Source organism: Gymnoscopelus braueri (genome assembly GCF_963280865.1).
Source record: "Gymnoscopelus braueri genome assembly, chromosome: 15".
NCBI lineage: Eukaryota > Metazoa > Chordata > Actinopteri > Myctophiformes > Myctophidae > Gymnoscopelus > Gymnoscopelus braueri.
In genome coordinates, this window is record NC_137620.1 from 7,723,853 (window position 1) to 7,738,838 (window position 14,986).

The 14,986-nt window shown below is 39.5% G+C and overlaps 1 protein-coding gene across 1 annotated transcript; it reads left to right on the plus strand.

Moving 5' to 3' along the window:
• Nucleotides 1–1,470: 1,470 nt before the first annotated feature.
• On the plus strand, nt 1,471–13,949 carry LOC308101329 (Fc receptor-like protein 5; the record flags this gene model as incomplete). The annotated part of the gene is made up of 15 exons (XM_080450753.1): nt 1,471–1,495; nt 2,423–2,559; nt 6,370–6,499; nt 8,100–8,239; nt 8,513–8,645; nt 9,077–9,340; nt 10,004–10,282; nt 10,423–10,716; nt 11,457–11,717; nt 11,854–12,096; nt 12,491–12,607; nt 13,073–13,088; nt 13,181–13,278; nt 13,518–13,568; nt 13,930–13,949. The coding sequence occupies 15 exons, from the start codon at nt 1,471–1,473 to the stop codon at nt 13,947–13,949; spliced, it is 2,208 nt and encodes a 735-aa protein (XP_080306879.1).
• Between the last annotated feature and the right edge of the window lie 1,037 nt (nt 13,950–14,986).

A 14,986-nucleotide genomic window follows, 5' to 3' on the forward strand; every position in this document is an offset into this window, starting at 1 on the left:
AAGGATTCTACAAATGTGTCATCGCTGACCTTGGAGAGTCACCAAAGAGCTGGATGGATGTGAGAGGTGAGATTGCTGTACATACCTTGACTTTATATGAGTATGAGGAGTTATAAAAGGACTGAGAGATTGTGCTGTGTAGGCCCTATACAGCACAACTACTTAGTGGACTATGCAGTAAAACCTGACATGTGCTGATACTCTGAACCTTAATTCCATGTACGCACTGATATTTTATTAGCACCTTAACTAAGATCCATATCATGTGCAGTATCTGCTGCTATGCTCACGTACCTTATGTTTAACCTTAGGTCCATACCACAACGCATAGACAGACTATGTGTAAATATGTAGATACATTGCTGTTTTTTATTGATTTTTCTCTCTCTTCCCCTTGTTAGTTTACTACACTGAATACAGTGATGCAGTCGATACACTTGGTGAGTCTTTTCATTTGCTTTGCTAAACAAAGAAATATGGTGAGCCAAACACATATTTTACAGTGTGGCTGAGGGCCTAAGCTGAATAATGTTTTGTACTGTTTATGATAACAGTACATAAGTATAATAAGTCAGGATCAGGTAGGATGGTTATTGATTTTAATAACAGTAGCAAAGCACATACTCCATTATGTTATACAGGCAAATACAACAACGATTCTCAAATATTTTTGGGTTGGGGGTTTGTGGACAAATACATCATTTGACATAAAGATGTTTAAGAACAACTGGTTTAAACAACATGCTGTTTCTTTTTACGTTTCATCACTTCAATACCGTTGTCTTCAGACTTCACTCCTCTCTCCCTCTCATCCTTCTCGTCACCTTGTTCTGATGCTAGTTATTACTATGCACAGTGGTGGAAAAAGTACTATTTTTTTTTACTTTAGTAAAAGTATCAATACCGCAATGTAGAAATACTCTCTTACTAGTAAAAGTCCGGAATTCAAAATGTACTTGAGTAAAAGTACAAAAGTATTGGTATCAAAATGTACTTAAAATACCCAAAGTCCCGTTTCACAAGTTTTCAAATGTATAAAATGTATAAAAATCTTTTCTCTTATCTACAAGCTCACAATGCGTCGCGCTGAGACGCATTCTGCGTTTGTACATCGGCTATTTTCAAATGGCCGAAATGTATATAGGGCTGAAGAGGTTAATGTATGTTTTGTAATAATAATCAAAATCTACAAAGTAACTAGTAACTAAAGTTTTCAAATAAATGTAGTGGAGTAAAAGTACAATATTTGGATCCGAGATGTATGGAGTAGAAGTAAAAGTATTGACAATTGGAAATACTCATGTAAAGTACAAATACCTCGAAATTGTACTTAGGTACAGTACTTAAGTAAATGTACTTAGTTACTTTCCACCACTGACTATGCATGAAAATGTTGGTTACTTATTCAGGTTTTTTGTCAGTTAGATTTATTTTGCTTGACCACAAATGTTAAGAATGCTATTTAGATGCATGTTGCATGTTGTTCAGACAGACGGTAGACATGATGTTTAGCAGACTCCTAACCTCTTTGAAGTACTGCGTTGTTGTCTTTGGACTCTGCTTATGTGACTATTTACAATGTTGTTTGTTGACTGGGGTTCATGCAATGTACAGTAAATGATAATTGTAAATTGTAATTGTAAACTGTAATTGTAAATGATCGTGTAGTGTATTTGTTGCTACTGTATGAGGTCACATCTTTGTAGTGGTGTCGATAACAATAAGTATCTGATCTGTGACCAGCCATACTGTACTCTTTGAGTATTAATTAACGGGTGACAATAACCATGCATATACTTGATTGATAATGAAGTGTTATTAAATGTAATTTGGTCTAACTGCAGTGTGTGCCTGTTTGATAGTCACACAAGTGAGCAGTTATTTCTTCTGTGATCGCCGTTACCATTGTATCCTCTACGGCAGAGTAGGTTGGTCTTCCCTCTCCGAGAGGAGAACTGGTACCAGTTTATTTGTAAGGCTATGGGAAGTTACCGCCATACGTTACATTGTTGTTAGTTTGAAAAAAAAGCACTCGCCAGACCCGCTCAAGCGACTGGCTTTAGACTCGAGGTTCCATCTGTCTGAACTTGGGAAAACTGCTTAATGCTTTGATGCTCCTATTTCATGGAATACCTTACAACTCGAGCTAAAAATTAACAATTTAATAACTTAATCTTACATCTCCCTACCTCAACATGTGATTGTTTTTAATTTACAAATTTTCTTGTTCTGTAATCTCAACAGCATTGCAAATGAGGGTGAACCTCAATGCTCTTTTCGAGAATAAATAAAGGTTTCAATCACATCTACTGTGATCTAACTGACTTCACAGATTTTTCTTCTTTGTCTTGGGGATACTTTTGCACCCTAACACCCAAAGCCTAACAATCCCTAACTTGGATCTGTCGTGTTCCCTGTACAGTGCCCCTCCCCCCAGCCGGTGACCTGAGGGTGACTGACGTCACCCACAGCGCCCTGAAGCTCGACTGGGACGCGGCGCCTTGCTCCGTCCGGAGATACCTCATCACCTACAAGTATGAGGACGCAGACGCCAAAGAGGTGACTTTTTATATTCTGTGTGGTACACCGTTTCTTAAACAGTTGGTTGGGAAATGGGAACCCATCTTTGGGTCGTGGACCAATTTTTATGGGTCACAATGCGGCACGAAGCTTGTAGGCAAACATCTACAAGCTTGGAAGCCGTGTGGCCCATATCTTCTGTTTCTCTGGCGTGAGGCGTCTTAATGTACAAGTGCACCCTGGACATGACGCTAGTATGTCACAGGGACTTACCCCCCAATCCCTTGGTGCCGAGTGCCAAGCAGGGAGGCATTGACTCCCATTTTTGTAGTCCGTGGTATGACCCGGCCAAGTAATCGAACCCCTGACCTCCCAATCTCAGGGCGGACACTTTCCCCACAAGGCCACTGAGCTGTTTTTTTAGACTCTGTGCACCTGTTTTATGTCAATATCACACACACACACACGCACACGCACACGCACACACACACACACACACACACACACACAGCTACAGAGCGATCGACTCAGCGCAACTGAAGCTTTCCAGAAATGACACCTATCCGTTCCAGCTCGAGCTCTTTGGCGCTGCACTGACAAAACAATAGATAAAGATGTGGAATGGGTGCAGTGGGTGAGATGTCAAGAATCATAACCGTGAATCTCCTTGCTTTGGCTCATCTTTTGTCTGTGTGAATCATTACATCTGAGAGGGATAGATTAGTAGTTATGCCTTATGATTGATCACTCAATAATATTTTCTTAGACAGCATGATAGAAACTGCAGATGGTGCGTGTGAGATCTTCTTTTTGGGACCTCTGTGAGTGTTCCTATTGGACCGAGACTGGTGGTGTGTGGATCATAGCTTTGTCAGAAGAGTGGGATGAGACATATTAAAGGGCATTTCACTTTCAAAAAAACTTTGGGTCATTGTATGGTCTACTCAGGCTTTTGTTAGCCCCCCAGACCGTTTTTAAGTTGCTTGATTCAGTATTTAAATATTCAATATTCAAAAGCCTGAGTAGACCATACAATGACCCAAAGTTTTTTTTAAAGTGAAATATCCCTTTAAGTGCTTAAACCCTATATCTCTGCTGTTCGGCCGGAACCAGCTAAATCCAAAATGGTAATTGTTCAGGAAATGAAAAACAAAATATCAATTTTTCAGAAAATGAAGAAAACCTTATATTTTTAAAACAAAGCAATACTGCCTCATCAAACTTGGTATTGTGACTTTATATATTATCAGATACTTGCATGTGTCATTATATTATCACCACTTTACCCAAATCCAGTGCAAGTGGAGTTAGGAGGTTTTGTCCATCATTGATAAGAACAGCTGGCAATGGATCTCAAAGCTCACAACACATCACAACGCATTGTGAGCTTGGAGATCAGCTATTTATGGTGAGCGCCATCCTCATATACTATAGATCAAGCTGAATTCTGTACTTAAACAACTTTTATTTTAACATGCATTGTAAACAACCATGGATCTAACTGTTACCACTGTTGTTCTTCTACAGTTGAGTGCAACAAACAATTCTGCCTCAATACTCAATCATGTATTTAACAAAAGCGATCATGGCACACCAACAATAAATAAATGGCATATAAATACAAAATACATTCATGAAAAATAGAATCTGTCAAATCTGTAGCCTACTGCACTAACAATAACAACCACAGTTGAATTTACCTATCATATACCTATCAACATTTTATTATCACACTGTTGTGTGTTGTGTGTTGCGTGTGTGTGGTGGGTGTTTCTTAGTGCTTTAGATTGTCATAAAAGCTGTGAAAGTCTTTTGGCATGATCTCCTTGAGCTCTTGGAGATGTTTGAAACAAACTCCTGCACACACTCATTCTCTGTCCATTAACATTTAAAAAGAAAACACGAGCAGATGACCTTTGTGAAGACACCCTTCTCCTCTTTACTGGGGTGACATCTATCAAACCTTGCACATACATTCTCTTCTCTTCCCAGTTTATGTTCTCCCAAAAGCATTGAAAAATCTTCTCCCTGTCTGCCTCATACAGAGCAGAGCTTCTCGAGAGCCTGAGAGGAGGGGGGAGTTGTTTGTTTTTGACGGACAGTTTGAGGGTCCAATGGAGTTAGGAGTTTTCGTCAGAGGCGCTTTTTAATACTTTTCATATGTTATTATTTTAAAAAAAATTACACAGATGTAGTTCAATAGCGTTGATTTATGAAAAAAAAAAAAGAAAAACTGAAAATGGAGTTAGCTGGTCCCGGCTGGACACTGACGATATACTACGTTGACTATTGTCCCCCAGGGGTCTATACTTGGCGCTCTCCTTTTATCCCTCTACACCAGATCTCTTCGTCGAAAATAGACGATCTACAAGATCACAACATGTTGCAACGTAGAGCTGCTGTTTTTCCCCCCAAATGTTTGAGTGTTATGGCATGCCCAGAATAGAGATAATAGGGTTCATGATTAGAGTATGAAGGTACCGTAATTGGTGGCATCATGAATAGGCAGCTGTGCTAAGTTTTGTGTCCCGTGTGTGCTACGGGCAGACTTCAATAGTCCCCCCCCCCCCCATTCCGGGGGGGGGGGATCACAAGATTCACAAGATGGGATCACAAGATTATTCATGAAGCCCTTGAGTCATTGGCTATAGAGGAGACCGGGGTCAAAAGTAACAGGGGGCAAACGTAACACACTCAATAATTCTAGTCAGAAACAAGCTAGAGAGGTGAGACTTCTTCTGTACATGCTCAGTAGGGTCCTCTCTCTGCCTCTCTCAATTGTAACACAGTGACCGGGGTCAATTGTAACAAAGTGTTTCAATGCAAGCAGATTTTATCTGGGATTACATACTTTTATGTTAGTAAATGAACATATTTCAAAAAATGTCAAAGTAAAAATACATTTAAAGGTAGGGTAAGTGATTTTCTTTGGTTAAAATAAGTGTTAAATAGCTCTATATTCTTATAGTACTCATTGTTATAGAGTGTTTGTTCAGTAAAAAGAGTCTCCTTTTCTCTCCAGCTCTTTATAAAACAGAAAATGCATTTTCTTTTCAGTTTCAGTTTCATTTCCAATTTGATCCAATCAGGATAGAGAACTCAATCAGGATATAGATTAAACAAGTGAAATTGGAAGTGATGACACTAAGAAATGAGCAGACACAATTGGAACTGGAACACTATAAAAATGTAGCTTAAAAATTGATACTTTCTCCTGATTGGCTGAGATTTCGACACCTACCGGAAAATGTATTCTGTTTATTAAAGAGCTGGAGAGACGGGGAGAATCCTGTTACTGAACAAACACTCTATAGCAATGATTACTATCAGAATATAGTGCTTTAACCTTTTAACAAAATACTTTTTGTTTTAACCCAAAAATATCACTTACCCTACCTTTAAATTGAAAATAGACATACATTTGAAAGAACTAAATCGGAAAAAAAAAACGAATAATTGTAATTATATATAAAACATTCTTAAGTAAAATATAAAATTATAAAAAAATACATATTACTTAGTGATGTGCTTTTGTTTGAGAAATAGTGTGTTAATATGACTTTACAGTGTTATAATTGCCCCCGTCACGGGTGCAATTGAAACACTCTGACTTATTGCATTAAAAGTAATATTTTAGTCTTGTCCTTACTAGTGAAAGCTTATAAATGGTATTAGTAATTAGGGCACATATATATGTTTCTTAAATCAAAAGATGACCAGTATATTTCAAGTATTCTGTGAATTATGAAGGAAAATGTAAAAGGTGTTACTTTTGATCCCAGTCTCCAAACTGTATTGGGGTAATGCTATCAGAAAAATTTAAAAAATCCTATAAGATTTGTCCTACAGCTGGAGGTGGGCGGCGGTGTGACCACCAGGGTGCTGGACAACCTCATCTCGCAGACTGAGTACGGGTTGGCCGTCACTCCCATCTGTGACGAGGGTCCTGGTCAGCCCATGCTGGGAGATGCCGTCACGGGTAAAGGCTTAAAAAAACCAAAAATGTTGAACATATTCACACGCCGGCCATTCTGCTCTTATGGGATACTACTAAGTAGGGCTGTCACGATTATATGCAATAATGTCACGTATGCAAAGTTTTATACAGATCGGTGCAGTTATAGGTAAAAAGAAATCAGGGAAATTGCATGCTGTGATCATGATTTGAGGCATTTTGTTCAAAACGGAGCACTCCTGCAAACTTTGGAAGCCATTTTTAGCCAATCAGGATGGAATATGAAAAATCTGAAATACGAGTTTTGTTTAATGACTATAGAGATACTGTGTACCGATTTGCGTGATGTTTGGACAAAATCTGTACGGTCAAAACATATGTTTTGGAAAAAGCGGCCTCCTGGTGGCGCTATAACAGGCCAATGTGAAAGGGGTGCCATTTCTTCCTAGGCCGTGCACAGCAATCGGACACTGCATTCATGATTTGAGGCATTTTGTTCTAAAAATGTGTTTTGCTAAATTTGACCTGCTGGTGGAGCCATAACAGGCCAATATTAAAAGGGTGGCATTTGCTCCTTAACATAGTGTGAATGTGCTTGGAAAGTTTCACCGCAATCAGACGGTGCGTTCATGATTTGCGTCATTTTGTTCAAAACAAGCCACTACTGCAAACTTTAGATGTTAATCTTAGCCAATCAGGATGGAATATGAAAAATCAAACAGATCCGTCTTGATCACATGACTATAGAGATCATGTGTACCGATTTGTGTGAAATTTTGATAAAATGTGAAGGAGTAATATAAAAAAATGGTTTTACATAAGTCGGCCTCTTGGTGGCGCTATAAAAGGCAGATGTGAACAATGCAGGGCAAAGGTTTTTCCTTGGCCTCTAGGGAGTGCGTATGCAAAGTTTTATACAGATCGGTGCAGTTATAGGTAAAAAAAAATCAGGGAAATTGCATGCTGTGATCATGATTTGAGGCATTTTGTTCAAAACGGAGCCATTTTTAGCCAATCAGGATGGAATATGAAAAATCTGAAATACAAGTTTTGTTTAATGACTATAGAGATACTGTGTACCGATTTGCGTGATGTTTGGACAAAATCTGTAGGAGTACTGTCAAAACATGTGTTTTGGAAAAAGCCTCCTCCTGGTGGCGCTATAACAGGCCCATGTGAAACTTTGGGGCAGAGGTTCTGAATTGGCATCCAGGGAGTCTGTCTGCACAGTTTCGCTGCGATCAAGCCAACGGTGCCGGAGATTAGCTGTTCACAAACGGGGACACACACACACACACACACGGACGGACGGACGGACGGACGGACGGACAGGGGGCAAAACATACTCTCAAAAAAATCAAAAACATATGTACAAAAAAATGGGGGGGGGGGGGGGGTCGTCTGTCTAACGGGAAAATGGTACTACCTCCTCTTTTTGCCTCCAGAAAGGTGAGTTTTTAAGACCGTTTTGAATGAGAACAGCGGTTATCTCTTATAATTGCGATTAGGTGATTATGTAATAATTGTGACAGGCCTTAGATACTAGGGGTTGGGAAAAAAACCCTGAATGTTAAAATAGCCATTGAGCCTTCTGTTCATTTCCTTCCCTTTTTTATATTTGCAGATGTGGTTCCCGCTCCCAAGAACCTGCGGTTCACGGAGACCACGCAGACCAGCTTCAGGGCCCACTGGGAGCACGGGGCCCCCGACGTGGCCCTGTACCGTATCGGCTGGACCAAGAAGGGAGACAACAACTTCCAATATGTAAGGGGTCCTTGGAGGGAATACTAGGGGGTCCCCAGCTAAATTTGTCATGTAGCTTCACAATCATTTTAATCACTTTAACCATATTTTATAGTTTGGCTATTTTTGAAAAATCTTGAAAACTTGTGCAAATCTTTGAATGTATATATTATTTTAAGCAAACATTTGTAACTCAAACCTTTGCTTCTGGGTGTCCTTGGAACAAAATATTTTGAGATGGGGGTCCGCGGTCACATACATATCATTTTAACCTCGTCATGTTTTCCTCCTCAGGCGATCCTGAACAACGACGAGATCAACCACCTCCTGGAGAACCTGGAGCCGGACACACCGTACGACGTGTCCGTCACCGCCATCTACCCCGACGAGTCGGAGAGCGAGGACCTGCTGGGAACTGAGAGGACATGTAAGAAACGCAGCCTATTATCATCATCCACGCCAGTGGCTACTACAGTTGATTAAGTTACACTTAAGTTCCTTATACACGCCAGGAGCGTGAAGAATAAATGATCAGGAAATCCATCGCGGAATATTTTCGCATTACAATTAGGCATTTGGTTGATGCCTCGTTCAAGTTGATGCTTTTATTTGCTGCGAAAAATCGACCCTGTTTCGAAGAAACGGTTACTTTACGGCGCATAATATTCACGTTCTGTGTGGATGTACTCATGACACATACAAAGAGTTCAGAGAAATATATTTTCTGGCCAATTAGACACACAGAAAAAAAAAAAGCTTCCAGTGTGTATTGTGTAAGGCCCTTTAGTCGACAAATGAAATCTCTTGATGCTTGCGATTGGTGAGAAAACATATTAAATATATTAATTATATTAACAGATCCAAAGGCCATACTGAAAGCTGACCATACAGACATACCTGTAGGGGACAGTGTTACACTGAGCTGCTCTGTGGGGGACTCATCTGAATGGAACTACTACTGGTACCAACATAACAAGGACTCACTGATCATGCAAGATGGTGTTCAATACTCTACTGGACCAATCAATGTGTCTGAAGGTGGAATTTACTGGTGCAGAGGAGGGAGAGGAGAACCAGTTTGCTACAATGAACACAGTAATGCAGTCACCATAGACACACTTGGTGAGTCATTTCATTTGCTTGGCTAAAAAAAGTGAGACAAAAATGATTTTACAGTGTGGCTGAGGGCTAAGCTGAATGGTGTTTTGTACTGTTTATAAGTAGAATAAGTCAGGATCAGGTAATATGGTTACTGATTTTAATAACAGTAGCAAAGCACATGCTACAGTATGTTATACAGGTAATTACAAGAATGGCCACAACAAATTATTTTAGGAAGATCCGCCATCCTAATCTTCCCCACTAGCAATTTTCGCATCTGACGAGCGCCATCTGACGTCAGATCCTGCAAACATTCTGTGATTACTGTTGCTAGATCTTGCGAGAGTGTTGCTGGGACAGAAAAGGGTTGATAACAAAGTAGATTTTCTCGTGATTCGTCTCTCTGAGAAATGCCATTTTAGTTTCAGAATGTTTGGAAATGTATGGCTTGTGAGGAATGCGTCCCATATTTAGTTCAGTAATATTCACAACCTACTTCTGGTCTCCTAAAGAAGCGGCCAACTACATCACACAGATACAGGAAGTAAACCAGAGATGGCGGGTCTTGCTTTCCTATTGTTTGTCTTGGACCACAAGTCACTTCCTGTTTATTTCCTGTAGTGAAAGTGAAGTTTTGTAGCAGTCATTTTCTATGCTAATTTGGATTGTATTTTATTTGAACAGAGGGCAGGTCTGTTTTGATCCTGCAGCCCAGTTGGTCTCACATATTCACGGGAGAGACCATCACTCTCAAGTGTGAGATACTGGGGAGAAGTGACACAGACTGGAAGTATGAATGGTTCTCATCAAGCTCAGCTTCATACAAACCAGAAAACCAGGCTGAATTCAGAATCAACAGGGCCTTCGTTTATCACAGTGGTGTCTACATGTGTAAGGGTCGTGGCAAAAATGACCAGCAGTCTTCAACAGGGTGGAGTGATGCTGTTAAATTGACTGTGTCAGGTAAGTCAGATTGATCTCCTTTATATAGAAAATGTAAAGGAAATATTGTGAATTGGAGTGTGGCAACTTCCACTGCATGAAGCATCAATAACAGATCATGTCAACTATATATATAATTCCAAGAAATGTGTTTCCAACAGCCAAACCCCAGTCTGTTCTGAGTTTGTCTCCTTCATGGTTGAGTCCTGTAGCCTCGGTGACTCTGAGCTGTGATGTTAAAGAATCATCTGAAGGCTGGGGGTTCTACTGGTACAGGGCTGTACCTAAACCATCAGACAACTCCTACACTTATGAGCTCTTACCTGATGGGACTGTAGACAGTTCCTACATCATTCATGGTCCTACAGGCACAGGAGGATATGTGTGTAAAGCTGGGAGAGGAGACCCAGTTTATTACACTGAGGACAGTGAACCTCAGTTTGTGTGGTCAGGTGGTGAGTGTGACTCATAATTCATCATTTATAATTTAATTCTTCTAGGTTGTTTTCTAGCCTTCAACCTTCAGGACAGATCCAGTGAGTGAGTGAGTGAGTGAGTGACTGACTGACTGACTGACTGACTGACTGCTGACTATGAGATTCAATTCAAAGAGGCCTCACAGGTAGTTTGTGGTACTATCTGTGTAGGCCCTATAAAGAGAAGGTGCATTCGCCATCTGTTTTGAATAAGAGGTGTCATGTTTTGCAATTAATTAAACTTACATAAACTATTTATGTTATTAAGGCTTTGTGAGTTCCATTTAAAATAAAGTTTGACCATGACAGAGGCGCGCCGACTCAGCAGACCTTGAGGCCGAGGAGTCGCGCCCGAGCGCCTCCAGGCGCGAGTGCCCGCGGCGACCGGCCGATGGTCTGCTAGTCGACTCAGCGCCGTCCGAGTTATGTACCGATAAGCACAGAATCGTAAATAATATTGGTGGGGACTGCGTTTGCCCCACTGACTGTGTAATTAAACTTACATAGACTATTTCTGTTTTAAAGGTTTGTGATTTCTGTTTGACTGTGCAGGGCAGAGGCGTCAATTCTCTGAGTCATGGTAACCGCAGACCCTCAGTGAGTGACTGACTGACTGACTGACTGACTGACTGACTGACTGACTGACTGACTGAGTTTATTTCACTCTGCCATTGTAACAGTGCTCTTTGTTTGACCTCTGATCCTGTGTTGTGTTTTAGTGCTTCATCCTTCAGCTTCTCTCACAGTGAGTTCTAACAGAACTCAGCACTTCATATCCGAGCCTATCTCACTGAGCTGTGAGGGAAACTCTTCTGAATGGAAAGTGAAGGGTCACACTGATCTATTGGAGGAGTTATCATCTGGGCTTTTAATGAATGAATCTACATGGATAAGAAACGTATCTACAAATGACAGTGCAGTGTACTGGTGTGAGTCTGGATTGGGAGAGTACAGCAATGCTGTCAACATCACAGTACATGGTGAGTCCAGTTCCTTCATTCACTATACCTAACAATACTGCAGCATTCCTTCAACTCATTATAAACATGCTTTTGTATTTGTTCAGTTGGAAACCTAACATCATGGACTGTTTTAAAATGATGAACTGTTTTGCAGATGGTTCTGTCATTTTGGTGAGTCCTGTTCACCTTGTGACCGAGGGACTTTCTGTGACCCTTGGCTGCAAACATGAAAGAGACGTGTCACTCTCCAATGTGGACTTTTATAGAAATGGAGAATTGGTCCAAACTAAAACCAATGGAGAGATGATTATACCTGCTGTATCTAAGTCTGATGAGGGCTTATACAAGTGTAAATATTCTGGAGAAGAGTCACCACAGAGCTGGATGGCAGTGGCATGTGAGTGTACTGATATTTGTATATATTTGATATTTGTAGCAGGAATGCAACAAAAACAAAAACATCTCCATGAATTCAAGGCTTCATGGGGTTTTGATAGAAAATAAGACATGTTTTGGTGAACTACTCCTTTAAAGTTAAACAAATAAAATGTCTTAATTATATGAAAGAAATAACATTTTACAGCTTTGTTTGTAAATTATTACAGAATAACAGACATGACAGTGGTCTCCCAGGTTTATAACAGCAGTTGAATCATGTTTTGGGACATACATACACTACAACCTACAAGCAAAAGGGAGTTGTTCTAATGCAATTTCCATTGCTGTCAAAGTGTGTGTAGACTAAATGCTAAAATGAGTTCTTTATTTCAAATGCTGTTTTCATCCTTCAGTGTCTGGGCCTGTGGAACAGATTTCTCTACTTATAATTGGACTGATTGTAGGACTTCTTGTTGTGATTCTTCTGACCATCTTTCTGGTCCTGCTGTGTCGATACAGAACATCCAACGGTGAGAACGACTACATAGATGGATCACATCTAGATTATAATCACTGAACAACTCTCCATAAAACATACCGAGGAGGTTGAGGTTGTTCTGTACCTTAGTCACCTTTTTTATATTATCATTAACAGACCACAAACACTATTTTGTAATAATTGTGTTATTTATAAGATTTTATAGTGTTGTTTTTTTGCCATCATCTCTTTTTATCTATTTGATATATTTCTTTCATTGTGATCTTTATTACATGCTGCTCTTGCTTTCTCTGTATCTAGAACGACTGCTGCTGTTTACCGTCAACCAATTCCCCTTAGAATTGATAAACGTTATCCTATCTTATCTTATCTTATTTTATGTCTGTAGTCAGATTATAATCACAGAGCAACTCTCCATACATCATACTGAGTACTACGGCATAACAATATTAAGGTTCAAATATGTATTGTTAATCTAATTGTTTTTAATTTACAGGTCGATGTTGTGTCAGGTAAGTACAGTATTGATCTCTGTCTATTCATCAACATGACAGCAGTGGATTCCATCTTGTTTTCTACTTAAATATTTACCTTTTAATTACAGGACCGTTCAGTCTCAGGGAATCAATCAAGGCTCAGCTGACTACCAGAACACCAATCAAATTGGGTCTCCTGATGATGTGTACCTCCCACTGCAGCACGGTCAGTCTCTGAACCAATCATGTTCTTGCAAGTTCTTCTGTTAAGGACAACTGATTCTAATTGAATCTGAATTCATTATAATTTAAAAATGCGTCTTCATTTATGAAAACGCAAGTGTTCTTTTCGGAAGCACATTAAAGTCAGCTTGTTTTGTGTATTTCCTAATTAGAAGAACAATTAACTAAATTGAAACCATGTTTGAAAATAAGCACCACATTAATGCTTATGTTTACCTTTAGGTGACAACAGCATCTATGAAGTGATCCAACAGCCACATGACAATACAAATGGTACAGTATACTTTTTAAAGATCCAATCCAATTATTGTAAAATTTGATTTCATTTTAATGTGGAATATGAATGTTAGGAATGTAATTTTTCAGGTTCTGGTGTATCGCTTGATTTGTTAGAAATGTTTTATCGATCCCTGCTGAGTACAGTAACTTCTCAGTGGTTTGAGAGGGCATGGCCTTCTGTCAATTGTTCTGTTGACAGGACAGTTTTGTTTACAGTGTGACATTGTCACCACCGCATTGACAGGCTTTCTCATGAAAGAGAAACTGACAAACAATTATGCCTGTAGGTTTGTATTTGGTTCAAATAATTTGGTTCAAATATTTATGTTATTATGTATTTTTATTTGATTTACAGATCCAGGTTGTGTCAGGTAAGTACAGTATTGATCTCTGTCTATTCATCAACACGACAGCAGTAGATTCCATCTTCTTTTCTGCTTCATTTACGATAATGTTATCTTTTAATTACAGACCCGTTCAGTCTCAGGGAACAAATCAGGGCTCAGCTGACTACCAGAACACCAATCAAAGTGGAGCTCCTGATGATGTGTACCTCCCACTGCAGCACGGTCGGTCTTTGAACCAATCATGTTGGTTATGGATACTTCTGACATGTTTTCTGACTAGGACAACGGCTCCTAATTTGAATTTAAATGAATTATAAGGTCATAGCTGAACATAAATCTCTTTCATTCATTAAACCATGAGTGGTCCTTTTGGAAGTACATTAAAGTCAGTCAGTTCAGTGTTTGTTCTACCTACTAATTCATTCACTTTATTGTGTATTTGTTTACCTTTAGGCGACACAAGCTTTTATGAAGTACTCAAGCGATCTACTGACTATGAAAACGGTACAGTATCTAATGTTTAAATGTTCTCATGCAACACTGTTGTCCAGAGTTATTCATATTTTTAGGCCATGTGGTTTTACATTTCCAGTAAGCAGAGATATCTGTGATTTTTTTTCGTTTATTTCTAATTTTTAGATGGAATGGGAATTGAAGTCGGTGAACAACAAAACTATGGCAACCAACTGCAAGGTGAATACACCAACAGATTCATCAAACTGTTCAAATATGACCCTCATTCTGCAAAGCTTCTAATTGTCTTTCAACTCATTTTCCATTACAGAATCATCAGGAAGGCTTGAGTCTACATAAGAGGAAACGCTTTGATAATGGACGTGGAGGTAATGCTGAGTATCATATAATCCAGAGACCAGAGAGTTAATGAAAAGTGGCGTTCTATCCTGTAAATGTTTACTGTAACTTTGTTTCAGGTCCTTGGATAGAAACATGTAGGGCAACCCAACTTGACAGATGGTTTAGATGTCAAATCACCTTGGAAATAATGTATTATATGCTGGCATAACTGTGGGGACTGACTGTCACCTTTATACATCAAGTGTGACG